Below are 19,166 nucleotides of genomic sequence, written 5' to 3' on the forward strand. Positions count from 1 at the left end.
ATTTTTGATCATGGTGGTATTCATAACGGTACATCTTTAGGAAGCTGGGAAACCGGTTGCTTACCAGTTACATAATTTCTCTAAAGATGGATTTTTCTTTGGTAGCCATCACATGATGCTCTTATTCTACGGTGACATGGTATCTTTTAACAGCCCTCTAGGAAGGGATTAATTTATAGCATAAAAAGGGGTAATTTGTGACAACAGGACATTAAAGGGGAGGAGAAAAAGGATTGAACTTGCACAGGTAAATAAAGATAAGATGCAATCAGAAGAAAAAGGACTATGTGTGAACAATTTTTAACATAAACCTAATGAATTACACGGGCATAAAACACACAACCAGAAACACAGGACAACCAGAAAACGAAAGATAAAGTGGCTATAGTAAGTCCTCATATCAATAATCACCTTAAACGTAAATGGACAGAACTTACCAATCAAAAGGAAGAGTAGCCGGATGGATTAAAAACTACACATTGCCTTCAGGAGACCCATCTCAGCTACAAAGATAAACATAGGCACAATAATTTTGAGAAAGAAAACGAAGTTGGAGGTATAATGCTACATGATATCAAACTATACTACAAGGCTGTAGTAATCAAAACAGCATGATACTGGCATAAAAACAGACATATATATACATAGAACAAAATAGAGAGTCTGGAAACAAATCCATTCCTATATGGTCAATGAATATATTAAAAAAAGAGGCAAGAGCATACAATGGGATAAAGACAGTCTATTCAATAAATGGTGTTGGGAAAATGGACAAATATATGCAAAAAAAAAAAAATGAAACTAAACCATTTTCTTACATGATATACAAGAATAAACTAAAAATGGATTAAAAACTTAAATATAAGACTCAAAACCATAAAACTCCTAGAAGAAAACATAAGTGGTAAAATCTCTGACATTTCTCTTAACAGTATTTTTTTCTGATATATGTCCACAGGCAGGGGAAACAAAAGAAAAATTTTAAGAATGGGACTACATCAAACTAAAAAGCTTCTTTCACAGCAAGGGAGTTCGCCAAGGATACATCCTATAAGGGGTTAATATTCAAAATTTAGAAAGATTTCAAAACCCAAACCCAAACAATCCAATTAAAAAATGGGCAGAGGACCTAAATAGACACTTCTCCAAAGAGGACATACAGACGGCCAATAAACATGAAAAGATGGTCAACATTGTTGGTGAGGATGTGGAGAAAAGGGAACCCTCGTGCACTGTTGCTGGGAGTGCAGATTGGTGCAGCCACTATAGAAAACAGTAGGGAGATTCCTCACAAAATAAAAACTAGAACTGCCTTAGGAAACAGGGATTCCATTTCTGAGTATATATCCAAAGAAACCCAAAACAGTAATGCAAAAGAATATATGCACCTCCATGTTCATTGCAGCATCCTATATAAGAGAGGAATATGCTAATTATCCGTTACGCTGTGAGGTGTAACGACCAACCACGTAACTGGATCACAGATCTGCAGGAGGGTGGGGCAGCGAGCTATAAGGAGGAGGTGGGGGAGGTATAGGAGGGCGGGCAGCAGGCAGCGAGCTACTGGCGCACGGATTCGTGCACAGGGCTGCTAGTTATTAATAATAGCCAAGATATGGAAGCAACCCAAGTAACTTAACCAATAGATGAAAGGATAAAAATGGTGTTGCACATATACAATGGAATATTACTTGGCCATAAGAATGAAATCTTAGCATTTGCGACAGCATGAGTAAATCCACAGCTGTGCTAAGTGAAATAAGTCAGAGAAAGACAAATACCATTTGATTTCACTTATATAGGGAACCTAAAGAACAAAATAAATGAACACACAAACAGAAACAGACTCATAGATACTGAGAACAAACAGGATTGCCAGATGGGAAGGTGGTTGGGGGGCTGGGTGAAAAAGATGAAGGGATTAAGAAGTACAAATTGGTAGTCACAAAATAGTCACAGGGATATAAAGTACACCATAGGGAATATAGTCAATATTGTAATAACTATGAATGGTGACAGGTGGGTACTGGAAACATTGGGGGGTGACCCCTTTATAAAGTATATGATTGTCTAACCAGTATTCGGAACATAGGAAACCAATGTAAAATAATACTGAATGTAATCTGTAATTGGAAAAAAAGGAATTAACATAACTAAAATATCCATATTACCAAAAGAAATCTACATATTCAACACAATTCCTATCAGAATCCCCATAGCATTTTTCACATATATGAACAGAAAATTCTAAAGTTTGTGTAGAGCCACAAAAGACCCCAAGTAGCTAAAGCAATTTTTAAACAAGAACAAAGCAGAAGTCAAAACACTATAGTATTGGCAGAAAAACAGATATATAGACCAATGGGACAAAATTGAGAGCCCAGAAATAAACCCACACATATATGAACAACTACTTTTCAACAAAGGAGCCAAGATTACTCAAGAGCAAAAGGAAAGGCTCTTCAATAAATGGTGGTGGAAAACTGGACAGCCACATTCAAAAGAATGAAACTAGACGACTATCTTATACCATATACAAAAATTTACTCAAAATGGATTCAAGTCTTGAATGTGAGACCTGAAACAATGAAATACATAGAAGAAAACACAGGCACTAAATTTATGGGCCTTTCAGAGATGTTCTGTGAACTTCAAGGCAAGAGAAATAAAGGCGAAAATAAAAGACTTCTGCACAGCAAAAGAAACCAACAAAACAAAAAGTCAACTAATGAAATGGAAGAAGATATTTGTAAATGATATCCTATCTAATAATAGAGTAACATGTAAATTACCATCACTCCGCTACGCCCACGATTGGGCGGCGGGAGGCGGGGGGGCGGGACTCGGGGTGGCCTATCCGGCCATTGAGAGGCACGGATCCGCTGACACTGACGGGGGTACCCTGCTGTTGAGAGGCGCAGGGGGCGGGACTCCCGCCCCCTGCGCCTCTCAACAGCCAGATCCGCTGCCGCTGAGGGGGCCTGCCGGGGACACCCAGCTGCGCCTCTCAATGGCAGGGTAGGCAGGTGTCCTCGGCAGCCCCCCTCAGCGGCCGTTGAGAGGCGCAGGGGGCGGGACTCGCGCCCCCTGCGCTTCTCAACAGCAGGGTAGCCCCCCTCAGTGGCTGCGGACCATCAAAAGTGGGGGAGCTAGGTGCCTGTCTGCTCCGGCGCCAGGCCTTTCAGGTGCCGGAGGCTTCTGAAAGGCCTGGTGCACCAGCGGACAGGCACCCAGCTCCACGTGTAGGGGACCCTACACGTGCATGATTCAATCATGCACTAGGCCTCTAGTTTCCAATAAGAGGCTAATATCCAAATTATATAAAGGACTCATACAACTCAAGACCAATAACTTAAAATCCAATTGAGAATTGGACAGAGGACCTGTATAGCTACTTTTCCAAAGAAGACATACAGGCAGCCTACAGGTATATGAAAGGATGGTCAACATCACTAGTTATCAGGGAAATTCAAGTCAAAAAGCACAATGAGATACCACCTCACACTTGTTAGAATGGCTATTATAAAAAGACAAGAAGCCCTAGTCGGTTTGGCTCAGTGGACAGAGCGTCAGCCTGCAGACTGAAGGGTCCTGGGTTCGATTCCGGTCAAGGGCACATGTCCAGGTTGTGGGCTTGATCCCCAGTAGTGGGTGTGCAGGAGGCAGCCAATCAAGGATTCTCATCATTGATGTTTCTATTTCCCTCTCCCTCTCTGAAATCAATAAAAATATATTTTAAGAGACAAGTTTTTAAAAAAGACAAGAAATAAGTGTTGGAGAGGAAGTGGAATAAAGGGAACCCTCATACACTGTTGGGAATATAAATTAGCCACTATGGAAAACAATATGGAGATTCCTCTAAGGAGCACAGACTAGAAGCAAGTTGAGGGGGTCTGGGGCCAAGACTATTGGTCATCGAAAAGGAAGAGGTCTTCTGAGCGGTCCCAGCTTGGGTGCTAGGGCAGCCAATTCACCATCTCTGCTTAGGAGTCAGTCAGGGCTGGAATAGAACTGTTCGTGGCAGGCCACACAGCCTGTAGTAGAATCATGCTCAACTGCCTATGTAGAGGGTTTGGTGAGGAAGGCCCACAGCTCAGTCCCAGAAGTGGGAGGGCTGGGTGGGCCAGGCCTGGCTCCATCCACACCCTCCCACCAAACCTCAAGCACTCAGTTGTGCAAACTGGGTATCAGAACTGCGTTTTTTAAGAACTGTATCAGTCTCTTTATACTACTTAACAGACATCTAAAAATTCCAGTTTGTAAAACAACTGTTTGATTCTCTGATGGGGATAGGTCAGATAGGAGGGAAATAATTTAAATAGCACAGGTGATTCTATGTCAGGTAACTGGCAGGTGGGATCTTTTTGCTCCCTGAGTCTTTCTACACACCGCTTGTCTCTCCGCAGGAGTACCCCATCTTACACAGTTTACACATTTCCCACCACTGTCTATGTCATCCTCTACTGGGTGATGAACATAGGATTTCCAAGAGTAATTTTAGTGGTATGTCATTCCCCCAAATTAGGACCTAATCCCTGCTGTGTTTTGTCATTCCAAAGAGAAAAGCAAAATTTAGTAGAACCATGTAATTTTTAACTTTCTTATAGTCCACCTTAATCCAAAAAATTTGAGACAAAGAGACCTAAAATTAATTGGTTCTGATGTCTGTTCCCTGCTAATTAAAGAGTGGGTGTGGGGTCTTTGAGGGGGTTGTTGCAGTGTATGTTTGCCATCACTCTGCTCCCAGCTACCAACTCAAGAGGCTCTGTTCCTCTAAAATAACACTAAGGTCAAATAAGCCATCTAAAATTGGGGTGCTGCCTAACTGGTCTCCCTTAAGCCAGTTAGCTATAAATACGCTGGATGTCACCCAAGGGTGCATAACCACAGTGATATGTATTCTTCCCATGAGGTTGTGCAAACACCAGCTATGGCCACAAATTTAGGAATGGCGTGCACGTCAATACAAGGGATTGCACATTTCCCACACAGGTGCTTTCACCAACTCACAGAGATTGCAACACTAGCTTGTCTGAACCCAAAGGAAAACAGGGATAGAAGCTATCCGATTCCCAGAGTATCATGTGGGGTGCTGAGAATGTGGTCCCTTCAGACACTAAGAGCTAGATAACACCAGCTCTTATTGGTGCAGTTTGCAGTATATGGCAAGAAGGGTTTTGGTGCAGAGTGGCTTTATTCTGTCGTTTGTGGCAGGCTATGGGATGAAAGAGAGGATGAATAGCCAGTCAGCTGAGTGAAGAAGGAATGAAGGCAACTAAAGCCCTGGAAAATGCCTGGGAATGCCCATGTAATAAAGTGTTAGAAGTCAATCCAAAAAAGTTGGCAGGGAGGCCCTGAAAAGTCCACTTAGAAGGGCTGGGGGGGCTGGATAGAGCCCAGGAAGGGAACTCCAACCCTCACCTTCTGCAGTTAGCCCAAAGCAGCCTGCCGCCAGGGGAGTCCCTGGCAACAACAGAACCCAGATCACACCAAACGCACACTGACTGTTACCCAGCACAAGTCCTCAGGCTGCCGTGGAGCATCCCTAACTAAGAACGTTCCCATGGGGCCAGCTGTGGCCGGAGGAGAGCTTCCTAGATCCCTTTATCCTCCCTTCAGGCTTCTCATACTAGATGGGAAACAGCACAGAGCAGTAAGAATCTGCCTGTACCCCTCATATTAAGATGGCCACTAGAGGGGAATATAAACATGTTATGGAGGGTGTACTGGAGGCACTGGGGATGGCATGACCAAGCTGCCCTCTCTGGGCCCAGAGTGAAGTCCAGATACAAAAAGGGGAATGAAATGATAGATTCACAGGGTACACCCAGCCAAACCCAGTGGACAGGCCAAGGTTGGTGGTGGGGTCCCAAAGAAGATACCTCCTGAGCAGAGCTATCAATGTGCTAAGGGGATGTGGTCAATTTGGTCGATCCTGTCACATGGCTATTTTAAAGCCAGTCATTTTGACAAGGCCGAGAAATTCAATATTAGCCCTTTGTCCATTTCCAATTCATTTCTTCCTTGGCTATCTCCTCCGCTGGGCAAGGGACAAAGTCAAACTGCCCAGAGATGGGGGAGATGCTCTCTGATTCTTCCAGATTTCTCTGAATCTTGTATTTTCTTCCAAATGGTGAAGTGAGGGATAGGAGATAAAAACTAGGCCAAGTGGATCAGAGCCTCTGAGCAAAAGCTAAGGGGAAGTTTTCTTTATTTGAGTGGGGAAGGGGGAAGGGCTAGGATCCTGATGCCCACATTGTTTACTCTTTTTTAAAGAAATATATTTTACTGATGTTTTTACAGAGAGGAAGGTAGAGGGAGAGAGAGTTAGAAACATTGATGAGAGAGAAACACTGATCAGCTGCCTCCTGCACACCCCCCACTGGGGATGTGCCTGCAACCAAGGTACATGCCCTTGACTGGAATCAAACCTGGGACCCTTGAGTCCGCAGGCCGACGCTCTGTCCACTGAGCCAAACCGGTCAGGGCTATTGTTTACTCTTACAAGTCTAAGATCTACAGCAAGGTGTAGGAAGGAGGTAGCCTGTGACGAAGAAAATAAGAAAATGGGCTAGTTTCCCCAGCGTGGCACTAGGGGGCTCTGAAGCACAGCATCTTTCTCCTCAGGGGAGAAATGAAGACCAGGGAGGGGCTACCCTTAATGCCATCTGCTAAAATCCTCTATGGTTCACACAGAGCACTGGGAACTGGGTCCTGCCACATCATTCAAAAGGGAGAAGGGCATGCCAAGATGGGGTTGGGCTATTCTTACCGTGTCCTCTGCTCCGGGTCAGTTCAGCTCCTCAGAGTCACAGCTTGTGTCCCATGTGAAAACCAGATTTGGAACGGCTTGAGTAGGGAAAAACCAAGCAAGAGTGTTTGTTATTTATCCTATGTGTCCACCCTGAGCCAACAATGATAGCTAACTTGCTGGGCACTTACCATACACTGAACTGTACTGTAAGTCCTGTATGTGCGTGTCTCCTTTAATCCTACATTCGGAATCACAACAAACCTAACAGGAAGGTCCATTGAGATTGCCGGTTTAGAGCAAACCACAGGGAAGGAGGACAAACACTGGAAACTTCAGCCCAGGGGATTCTCAGGCTGAAAGGCATTTCCAACATTCATAGTCATATAAAACTTCATAAGCTATATAAATATATAACCACAATGTTTTATACCGGAAACTAATGTAATAGTGATATTAAGTGTAATTGAAAGAAAAAAAATTTAAAAAGAAAAACATTTCCAACATACCTCAACTGAGGTGAGTCATGAGGAAGGACCATCACCATTAACTACTAAAATCCAGTGGGAAAATGAAAACAGACACAGCCACGTTTGCAAAGCTGTAACCTTGATAAGAGACTGGCCATGACACAGCATGGAGCTTATCAGCCCCAAATCCCCACATCTCTGCTGGAGGGGCTGGTTCCGTGGAGGTTCAGTTGGGTCTAGTCTGGGTTTCCTGATTCTTAAGAGCTGGTCAAATAATCTGATCCCAAACACAAAATGACCCTTCTTCAAACCAAGAAGGGTTCTGTGTCTTGCTTAGTTTTGTACTCTTGACCCTGACCTACCCCTGAAGTATCTTGGGTTCTGGGATTTGTAAAATTCTCCTCCTTCTCACTGCTGATGCCCAAAGTCAGACTGTGGTGCCAGTGCAACAGCCCCTCCTGGTGTGTGGACATCAGCAGGAGCTTCTCCTGGGGCAAGGACGGTGTCACGAGGGCCTCCTGAGGGGCCAAAGACCAGAGAAGGAAAATGTTCTCAGCCTCTCCTCAGTCCTGTCATAATCAGTGAGCCTGCAGGATCCAGCTTATCACAAGTGTCATTCTTACGTGTCTCACAGGGAAGACCTGCTCAGCATCAAGAAACACTGTAGTTCAGGGAGGAACAGATACTGCCTAAGGATAAGGGCGGAAGAAACCACTGCCTCAGCCATAGGTGACTCCTGCTCCACCTGGCTTCGGTGCTGCTGGCAGACCTGGCCAACACCTACTCAACCTTTCCAGCTTTCTCTTTGGGACCATCACAGCACAGCCCTCACTCATCACTTCCCGATCAGCCCCTCCACTGGGTCATTTACCACCACTTCTCCACAGCCTGGAGCTTACAGAGGTTGGAAGGTTTTTTTGGTGGGTATTTGATCTCAAGCCACCACATTTTTAGATCCTCCACAGCAGCTTTCTGGGGCCCAAAACTTCCCAGCCCCAACTAGCAGTACATGATCACAGGCCTGAATACATCTGACTGACTTTTGAACAATTAAGTAATTATGCCCAGACAAGTTGTAAGAATGTCAGATAACACCTCATCCAACAGGAAATACAGTGGTTGTTGGGCAGATGACAAACTCAAAGTGTTAAAGGGTTGCAAAAATGTAAGCTTGTTATGTTAAAACTAGAGGCCCAGTGCACGAATTCATGCATGGGTGGGGTCAGGTCAGCCCGGCCTCAAACAGGACTGATCAGGGCCGGACCTGTTGGGAGGAGGAGACGGTGGGAGATTGGCCAGCTGGCCCGCTTTGATCAGGGCCGATCAGGGCTGGGCTGGCTGGGGAGAGGGGCTGCAGGCAATTGGCTGGTGGGCCCCACCCCTGATTGGGGTGGGGGGCCGATTAGGGGTGGGGCTGGCCATGGGGAGGGGCTGTGGGCTGACTGGTCCCACCCATGAATGGGGTGGGGGGGCCGATCGGGGGTCAGTGGCCAGGGGAGGGGCCAAGCGTGGTTGGCTGGCTGGCCCTGCCCCTGATTGGAGTGTGGGGGGGCCGAGCAGGGGGAGGGGCTGCAGGAGGTTTGTCAGCCAGCCCCGCCCCTATTGGAATGTGGGGGGGGGGGCAATCAGGAGTGGGACCAGCCAGGGGGAGGGGGCTGCGGGCCCATCAGGGGTGGGGCTGGCTAGAGGGAAGGGCCGAGGGGGATGGCTGGCCACCCTGCCCTCCATCGGGGTGGGAGAGTCCAATCAGGGGCAGGGCCGGCCAGGGGGGAGGGGCCGCGGGAGGTTGGCCAGCCGGCTCCACCCCCCGATTGGCTGGTTCACTGGCTGCAGTGGGTGTCATAGTATTACTGGTTGTTCCAGCATTACGGTCATTGGCTTTTTATATATATAGATGGTCTCTTTTCAATAGCAGAAAAAAATTCTCTCCCCCTCCCCATAACAATTCAAAAATAATTTTTAATTCTTACAACTCAATTTACAATATCCTTCTTTGTTACTTGAAAAAAGGAGGGGAAAAAATCTGCAACTCAGGTCCCATTTAAGATGCATCTTTTTATTGAAATTAAAAAAAATTTGTAACCAGACAGAATAAAGTAGACAAGAATGTTATAATCTGACTATATAATCTCTCAATCTTGTTGAATCACTAAAATATAACGTAGGATTGTTCTCTATGCTAATTTTAAGGTTGTCCAGTTAAACCATTATTTGGTATCTTTTCAACAGGTACTCTTAACTATTTAGAATTTCTTATCAGAAACATTCATATATTATACAGGAAACATTCATAGTTTATTTTCAAAACATTCATATTTTATACAGGATATACAAATTTAAAACAATAAAAAAAAAACCACACACACACAATTGTAGCTGCAACACTATCCTAGCTGCATTGTGGTGATGAGATTCCGTCAGTGTCCACTATACATAAATGGATTTTAATCGTGTTATATACAGAGGGGCCAAAAGCACTCATCTAAGGTAAAGGCGCTCGGGTTTAATGTGCACTTTCACAGCCCTGTGAAAACACAACCATTATATACACTGTAAACACCACAGGGCATGAAATCCATCTCCATCCACAAACATCAATCTCACAGGATCAAGCATACAAGGCCTAAGGTAAGGTGCCTGACTTCTTCATACGCATACTTTTCATCCATGACTGCTGCTCTTCTTCCCATAGGACACTACTCACTTATTTCAAATATGGTGTCTGCCAGTGCTCAGAAATTTCTGGAACCCCTTTTTGGGGACGGCCTGCACAATCTGCAGTGAACTTTTCTGTCCGTCCTTGATGATGGCAAGTCTTTGTCCTCTGAGGATGGATTTGATTTGGGAAAACAGGCATAATTATTCACAGCCAACTGAATCAAACTGGGCTTTCACCCTGGATCAAAGGGGAGGCGCCACTATAAAACAATGAGACCAGTTTTCTTGTACAGCTTGTCAATGAAAAAATGCCCGAGCAACAGCAGTCCTGAAGGAACAGGTACAGATTCTCCTAGTGACGGCTCTGAGAGGCAACACCCACTTGAACAGTGAGTCTAGGTGGTGTTTTGCAGTATTAAAAATCAGCCATTTGGTCGCCTCTCACATAGACTTTAGTATTCCTCTTCAGTTTCAGTCCCTTTTGCTTTCTTGTGGATTGCCCGATTAAAGCTGTGACAAGCAGGGACCCAGTGATTGTCATGAAGCCCCAGCTTACAGCCAGGGAAGCCTTTCTGAGAGCGATGGCAACACATCCAGTATCCTGGCCCATAAGGCAATGCCTGGCAATAGGGCTTGGGATGCCACCGGCACAGGGACACATCCCCCTTCACATATTTTTTCTTGCACTGCTTACAAGGGTCCTCTCTATAGCGTGGGTCTCGAACCCAGCGAGAATCTGCTGGCCTGATGTTGTAGTACTCAATGATGAACTTGAAATAGCAGCAGGTACATTTAAGAGCCACTAAACTCTTGGTGGGAAGTAACCTGAAGATTTTCACCATAATGTGGTGGGGCAGGAAAGCCATGTACTGCTGAGGTTCTAAAAGCTGCTGGATTTTAAATCTGGTCTCCAGAAAGTCATGAGACACCTGCTTCTTCCAACTGGAGGCCTCAAGTACTGGTACTGTACTTTCCACAGGAGGGGCTGGCGCTGGGACGAGCGAATCAGCTGAAACAGTTTTTCCCTCAGATGCACTGCCACCCTCAGCAGCATCTTCAGGCTGGCTGGCCTCTGGAGACTCTCGGGTTGTGCTTTCATTCATCTGGGAACAGTCTGACTGCTGCTGACTAGGCAGCAAAAAGAAGAGCCTCCCTGGAAGGGGGTCTCCACAGGACTTTAAACTAGAAGGCTGGTCTCTCTCCACCTTGGACACAGTGATGCTAATGCACACAGATTCTTTTCTTCGCTGATCAGGATTTTGTGGCACAAGCTCTTCTCGACTCATACAATCAACAGCATTTGTGGGCAACTCAATGGCTTGGGGACAGGTTCGAGGAGGAAAAGGTGGCTCAGGTTCCTCTGTCATTTCTACATCATACCTACTGCTGTTTTTCACAGCAGGGTGCTGATCTGGCTCTGTTGCTGCACTATCCATGTGGAAACTCACACCTGCTGGCAATGAGGGACAGCCCGGAGGAGCCCCATCCCAGGACTGCTTCCCCTCAACAAAACAATGGTCAGCTCTTGAAGGGCCACAGTCCACAGACACAGGGGCCTCCAAAGCGCCTTTGTCTGTTTTGCCTTCATCAGCCTGAGTGCCGTTTGCCAGTAGCACCCGGCCTACATTTCGACGGAAGCTGTTATTCCTCGAGAGGCTCCCAGGCTCACTCTGGCTCTGCCGCTTCAGGCACTCAGACTCCAGCCGGGCTACCATGTCGAGGACGCGGACTGGCTCACTCTGGGGTTCACCAGCTTCAGGATGTCCCCTTTCCATGGGTTCTTCACAAGCTCCTGGGGCAGAAAAGGGCTCAGAGGCTGGAGGCCCACCTCTGGATTGCCCAGAAATCCTCCCCACAGCAGGGGAGTTAGTGCAGTTTTTCGCACAACTGGCCAGCAGAGCAGCACTGGCTCTTTGCTCCAGGAAGGCAACCATCTGTATGACCGACAGAGGCCTCCCAGCACAGACACTGTCCCCACTGTCACTCACGTAATGCACAGAACAGTGCTCAATGCCACACGCAAAAGGCTCAGGCTCATAGCACCTGCTGTTGATTTCCCTCATCCTTTCTAACTGTATCTTGGCTTCTTTAAGATCCCCTGATTTTTTCCTTCTTTTAGTAGCTCTCCCATCAATATCCCAGGAGCTTTTTATTTTCATAGATCCTATCCTATTGCTACACTGGTGGGCTGCAAAAAATGCTATTTTCTCCTTGGTATTTCCCGGTTTCACCACAGCCCAAATATCAAGCGGCCCTTCCCCTTCTTCGCCCTGGTGGATTGTTGCAGATGGTGCATTCTTCTTGGTTTTCACATTCAAGCTGCTCTCTACAGGACTCTTCCCACTCATGCTGCACAGAACATTTGGAGAAAGGACCCCAAAAGGCTCTCGAGATGATGCTTTACCAAGAGAGGTGGAAGGAAAGACACTTGATTTCATGTAGTTAGCTTTGCATTTTTTGTCATTTATAGCCTCTTGGTGGCTCATGGAAGTTCTCAGATTTTCCTTGCTAATTTGAAGAGGTTGTGCTTTCTTCTGCAGATTCCAATATGGTTTTAGGTGCATAACAGAGGCTCTACGGGAAAGAAATACACATTTGATTACAATTCTCATTTTGTTTTTAGGAATTTTTTTTTTACTTACACTCAGATAGTTCTAGCAAATAATAGAAACATTTTCTATCTGTTCACTAAATCTTTACCAACTCTCATTTCAGCTAGTTTTTAATTTACAGATCAAGAATAACAAAAGCTGCCTAGCCGGTTTGGCTCAGTGGACAGAGGAATGGTCTGTGGACTGAAGGGTCCCGGGTTCAATTCCGGTCAAGGGCACATGCCCAGGTTGTGGGCTCAATCCCCAGTACAGGGCATGCAGGAGACAGCCAATCAATGATTCTCTCTCATCACTGATGTTTCTATCTCTCCCTTTCCCTTCCTCTCTGAAATCAATAAAAATATATTTTTAAAAAAAGAATAACAAAAGCAAACTAACCATTTTCCATGGTGTATAGGCCAGAAAATAAGTTGGTGAATTTTAGACTTAGTGGACAGAGAGAATTTCAGAAAATATTCAATATTCTATATATAAAATTAGTGCTTAAAAGAAAGAAATCTGAACCTACCGAATATATTCCAGTAGGTAGAAGGCAGTATAGAAGAAAGGAAACTAGAAAAGAAACTCATCCAGAATTCCTAGTAGATTAACACTATTTCTAAGTCATTTGTAACTAGCATTTTATTGGTTGCAAAGGTCTATCAAAATTATTATATTGTTTTCTAAGCTATTCCCACACTTGAATATCGGTATGTTTATAACTTTTCACTTGTTTGCTTATGTACTTTGCCTGTCTATTAGTCTTGATTTTCTAAATAATCTATTTGTATGCTTGTATCCTCATGGCCAATTTTTTCTGCAAATATCGTAAATCAAATCTAGAACCTCTAATCCTTATTTAATTCTAAAAGCCATTTGGAACCAATTCAGAAAAAGTGCCTTGTTTTTGTTCTCTAACCTGGGGTAGAGATGAGAGCCATTTTTAAAATTAGACAAAAAGATGATTACATGCAGAGATCTGAGTTCTAGTCCTTACCATAGCACTAATTAACCACACAGGATGATTTTTACCTTGGACAATCACTTACTCTCTGAGTCTGCATTGAAACATTAACTGAGAGGTCAGAATACCAGATTATCTATCCAAAGATCTCATTTAAATGTCAAAATAGCCCACTGCTATACAAAAAGTGTTCTGTAGGGATGCCTGGTGTCCTACAAAATAAACCTACAGACCAAAATAAACATCTGCAGTCTCAGGTTGGTGGAGTGAGGCAAGAGCAGTCTAAGAACATGGACTTTCACCTATTCTCACTCATGGGGACACCAGTCTAAGACATACATATTGGGCAATTCATCATATTTCTCTCATTCACCCCATAACTTTACTGAGTGCCTGCAATGTGGCAGCCTCTATGGTATCTGCTTTCAGATATCAGCTTTAATAATCAAGAATGAAAGTGATCATCCAGAACAAGTTTACCTTTCATTTCAACTTTTAATTCCTAGAGTCCAGTCTCAGCTAAAAGAAGAAATGTGGCTATAAGTATCTTCCAGCTAGGTAAACAGAAATCTTGCATTTAAGGCACATCAGGTATCTTTTAAAAGATATCCCTGAAATAGATCTTTGTTTCTGATTTTTGGCAATTTATATCCTAAATCTGTAAAGATCTTCCCCTTTCTGCATGATAACATTTTAGTAGTTTTCTATTATATATTCTGTAATTTGGTCTTATAAAAGAACCACCCATAACTCAAGAATAAGATGAAGATATATATGAATAAAATAGATAAATTAATAAATGATAAATGGAAAAAAAGAGGCACATCTAGAGCTATTTCTGTGTCAACAATTTTCTGGTTTTTTTCCACATCCCTTCAACTCCTAAGTAAAATGAAAGACATGGAGTTTGCTAAAAAATCCAATAAATTCTCACATAATGATCTTATTACAGAATGTCTGTGGATAAATTTAAACTTCAGCAATGTGTGTACCATTCTGCATCGCACAGTATGTTCTCTTTGCCTTCCTCCCTCACACATTATTTTAGGTGCTAAATTGATAGACGGGGACATTAAGAAGAAACAGAAGGATTTTGTTTGCATTTATTAACCTGTAAAGTCAGCTCAAATGGCACATTACTAATAGATAAGGTTTTATAGCAGATTAAATAGGAGATGATCCCAGGAACAGAAGGGAGGGGAAGAAAGGTACAATATGGAAGGAGAAAAACTAACAAAACCATGTGATGCAATCAGGGTGACTGTTGGAGGGTGGGGAACAATTCTATGGGTCCCCTGAAGAAGACAGGACATTTAGGCTTGAGTTCCCAACTGGATGAAGATTGCCTAGGATATTAACCTCTCCTCTCCTTTTCTCCTTTGCAAGCCTTGAAGACCCTGTCCTGGCAAGACTTAAGAGTAAAAAAACAGCAGAACTCTGGGTTCTGGTTGAAATCATTGGTGGACCACACCATATGAGCAGGGCACCAATGGCATCTGCTGCAAAGATCCATTAAAAAAAAACTTTGCATCTCTAATAGATTACATCAGACGGTGGCGCTTTTCCCACCCCCACCTAACTCCCTTAAACACTGCAGAAAGCTCCAGCCAGGTTTCCATGGTTGCCAATCTCTTTATCACAATTGTATTTTTAAAGTTCTCTATAATAAAGTCCTGCTCTCTTGCAATTAAATAAATTGCAGAGATATAGCACCTACCTACACAAGACTGTTCCTGAGACACTCAGAAATGTCCTTGTAAAAAATTAAGATCCCTGGGCCCATTGAGTCAGAATTTCTGGAATTGGGTCCAGAATCTGTTTTTAACCTTAGATTAACTTTAGTGGAACTTTAAAGGTCATGTGTTAGATCTGGTGTAAGAGTGTCATGGGTTCCAGACTTGGGCTGGGGTGCTGGACTGCCTCAATAGGGGTGAGGTGGAACTGCCCAACAAAAAGCCAAGCAGACAGTCCATACTGAAGCACTCATCCTGACAGGTAAAGACAGACCCATTTTGTTGTTTACTCTCTTTAAAGCTGAAAAAATTTTATGACCTATCACACAATTTCCTCTTCAACTTCAACTCCTCAGTTTCTTTGACGTTGCTTTTTTCCGGATCTCTTCTTCTCCTGCCCTTAATCAGTGTTGCTCAGAGTTTTGTTTTTCTAGACCATTGTCACGCAAGCCATACATCCAAGTGATCTCTTCTAGTTTTTAATGACCACAAACTGATGACTCTCCACTGATGTGCTCTCCCAAACTTCATATCCTATTGCCTGCCTAGCAGACATACTCACCTGGATATCAAAAAGAATCTCAAAAACCAACAAAACTAGTTAATGATTACATCAAGTACCTAGTCCAGAAAGTTGAGTCACTTCGATTCCTCCACCCTGACCCCACATCCAATCACCAACTCCACTAATATGCTCCCTCTTCTTCATCCCTAGCACAACTGCCCTAGTTTAAACAGCCTTCTCATCTCTGCTACACTGCTGTTACCACAGGAAAGCCTACCCTTCCCCGCAATGCCAGGTGGTGGAGCCCACCCTAGCCAGCCTATAATATCAGCTCCCAGCCTATCAGATCCCCTCCTGCTTTGCCCTACTACCATACTTCACCCTCTGGAAGCTCGTCCACAGAACCATTACCATGGGAACAGGTGAACAAAGGCCAATCACATCACTTTAAGATACAATTTTTAAGGCACCCAGAACCATAAAACTAACATAACAGCTTTAAAATTTTTTCATATTAACAGCCACCCATTTCCTTCTATCCATTTATTATGAAAAATTTACTACATACTCTGGGCTGGATACTACTGTACAATTATGAATAAGACCTAAAAGCTGCCTTTAAGGAAACAGAAAAGTAAATAGGCGATTACCACAGAATGTGATATGTGTTATAAGGGTATGAGAAGAGGAGAGGGGACTATCAGCATCAAGTTCAGTCTTGAGGGTGTAGAAAGAGGTCAGAGAAGCCCTGATTTTCAAAGCTAAATAAGTGTTGAAGGGAGATAAATTAATTCCTAAGAGGTTTCAAGTAGACGGTGCTTTTGGAAAACTGAGGTAGGTGAGAAATAACCAGAGTCCAAGCTAAGGTGTCATGAGTGGGAAAATGACAAGTAAATGAATTAGAAAGAACAGGCAGGATTTTAGCCACTAATTATAAATGGAGATTGAAGGAGAGGAGTAAAAGTTGAGTCCTCATCTTATGGCTTCAGCAACTAGATGGAGAGTGGTACCTTTTAGTGAGATGGTAATGAAGGTAGCTGAGCAGACCTGGAGCAGGGGGAATCAGAAGCTGCCTTTTTGGGATGATTTTTAGTTGTTGCTACCTAGTAAAGAGATTAACTCAAGAGAATAGGAGGAAAGGAATAAGACAGTTGTCATAGAAACATTTAAATGAGGAAAAGGTTTTCTGGGTAGAAATTACAGATGTCTTTTTCCAAAAATTTCACAATGTATCACTGTTATATGGGGGGAAATGTGTATAAAAGGGAGGTGCAGACACTTTTAGACCCTACAGCAAGGTCAAATAAAGAACTGTGTCCAGTTAGCTAGGGAAGGAGATCCCTGGTGACCCTGCTGTGAGGCACTGTATTGTGAGTAAGACAGACCCAGAGTTCTTGGTGGAAGAGTGACTAGAAGTCCCAAAGCCTAGGAGCCATACTAACTGTTGTCTGAGAAGGGATGAACTTGATCAACGAGCAATGGAAAAGACAGAATTTCTTTGAGCTAACAGGAAGCCTAACATGAAAGGCAGATAGATGCCTGCTTTCTAATTTGTCACTCAGTCTATGGTGCCTTGCCTATCAAAACAGTTTAGAAGATAAGGCACTTTCTGTTTCTTTCTACTATATTAAAAGTACAGGACTGTTAATTCCAAAAAAGGAGTCATCATTTATTAGCATTAACAGCTGCTCTTTATTTACAAAAAATCAGAGTAATAAAAATAGAATAGTCCCTGAAAGACCCTTCCCATGATACCTTTACAGGGGGGAAAAGCATACAGTAAATAAATCCACTATTTCTTTACAAATGTAAAAGCTGCTAGAGGACATCTTATGACTTCCTTCTTCACGGAACCATTACAGAAATGATGAGCAACTCCAGCAACATGTACATATAATAAAATCCTGGTTTTTGCAAATGAAGTAAATAACAGAGCTAAAATGACTTTTGAAGCCCCACAGCTAGTTAGTAGTGGAATTAAGATATGAATTAGATAAGAATCTCCTGGATCTATACTTTCCTTGCTACCAAAAAAAAAAAAAAAACAAAAAAAAATCACCACAAAACAGCATATAAAATCTTAGATTCGATTACGACACAAATAAATTTTATTAAATAAAATTAAATAACTCTGGTAGCATCTATTCGAAGAGCCTTTATCTTTCAAGTTGGGTCAATATTTCTTAAATTGGGTCAAATTTTTAAGTGCCATGTAAAACCTCTACATAGAACTGTGAATTAAACCAGACATATCATAATCACATAGAAAGCCATACATATGTAAAAGTAGGTAGAAACTGCTTCCCCAGCTAGTAAAATAGAAAAAAGTGCCAAGACCAGGAGGGTGTGAATACAGGCAGAGGCATTAAAAAGACTTCCCTCCATAGGCCTCTAAGCACTGACAGAATGCATCCAACCCCAACAAAGCACCTTAACACAACAGCAGTACACAGCCTAACTCAGAAAAGATGGTATTTCTCAAAGTGAGCTCCAAAATATTGGGGGTGGAATTTTTTCAGGGAGTTAGTTCACTTTTTTTTTCTTTCTTTCTTTCTCTCTCTCTCTCTCTCTCTCTCTCTCTCTCTCTCTCTCTGGAATATTCTCTAAAGCTATTTCATGGGAATTCTGAACTTTGCTTCAGGAGGTCCGGATGGTTAGTAGTATACAATTTAATGGGAAAATCCTTTATTGTCTGTTAATAGATACTGAGTAATACAGAGAATGGCCTTTGAAAACTCAACACATGCAAGGTTTTCAAGAACTCAATGCTCACAGCTTTCATCTTAGAATTCACAATGGTATTGAAGTATAGCACATACCTGCTTCATGGTTATCTATAATATAGATTCTATATCATGATTAAAAAACAAACAAAGCTAACTTCCAGAAAATAAAGGTTATGATAACCTTGATGGGCAACAAAGTATATAAAACACACTGAAAAGGAATATTACAAGTTGGGAACGGTAGCCACTACTTTGTTATTCTATTGTGAGCACAACAGAAGTGATACCTAACACAATTAACAGTACTGCAAAATACTGAATTAGGGATATTATACTAGTTTACTCGGGTCTCCCCACTCCCCTTTTCTTGGAGTAGGGAGAAGAAAGGAGAAGGGCCTTGAAGGAAAGAACACTTGTTCAGGCTGTTACAAATTATCAAACAGCTGGAGAACAGAGACATATTGAAGTATTTCATTTTGGTTCAATTTACCATGATTATCTATGTTAACGCAGTAGTTTACAAAGTTTTTCCTACTGTTCCTGTGACATAATACCAAATGCTCTAAAAAATATGGCATATCACAATTTATTGCTACCTAAGCAGATGAGACATCTACAATTTGGCAGCCCTGGCTAAAATGAACACCAAAATCCAAATGAAACCCAATAAAAAAAGTTTAGAACCCCCAAAATCATTAATATATTTTGACAAATGTATTATTACCAAGAAAATTCTGCCTCCACAGACTTTGAGATATTCCACATTCC

General features: G+C 42.9%; 2 protein-coding genes across 9 annotated transcripts in view; one reads left to right on the top strand and one right to left on the bottom strand.

Moving 5' to 3' along the window:
• The window catches only part of ATG14 (autophagy related 14), a 51,523-nt gene extending 36,489 nt beyond the window's left edge, over window positions 1-15,034 (top strand). The window contains exon 10 of the mRNA XM_054716049.1: window positions 14,821-15,034. Coding sequence (XP_054572024.1) covers window positions 14,821-14,950 — 130 coding nt within the window. The 3' untranslated portion in view covers window positions 14,951-15,034. The remainder of the gene's footprint in view (window positions 1-14,820) is intronic.
• The window catches only part of FBXO34 (F-box protein 34), an 82,509-nt gene continuing 72,599 nt past the window's right edge, over window positions 9,257-19,166 (bottom strand). For 7 of the 8 annotated variants that reach the window (XM_054716042.1, XM_054716041.1, XM_054716047.1 and 4 more), the window contains one exon: window positions 9,257-12,453. In XM_054716042.1, the coding sequence (XP_054572017.1) occupies window positions 10,332-12,443 (2,112 nt within the window). In that variant the 5' untranslated portion in view covers window positions 12,444-12,453 and the 3' untranslated portion in view covers window positions 9,257-10,331. Of the gene's footprint in view, window positions 12,454-12,999; window positions 13,006-19,166 lie in introns of those variants that run through there. The other variant, XM_054716045.1, reaches the window with a different exon arrangement.

This window comes from Eptesicus fuscus, chromosome 5 (genome assembly GCF_027574615.1).
Source record: "Eptesicus fuscus isolate TK198812 chromosome 5, DD_ASM_mEF_20220401, whole genome shotgun sequence".
In the NCBI taxonomy this organism is placed as follows: Eukaryota; Metazoa; Chordata; class Mammalia; order Chiroptera; family Vespertilionidae; genus Eptesicus; species Eptesicus fuscus.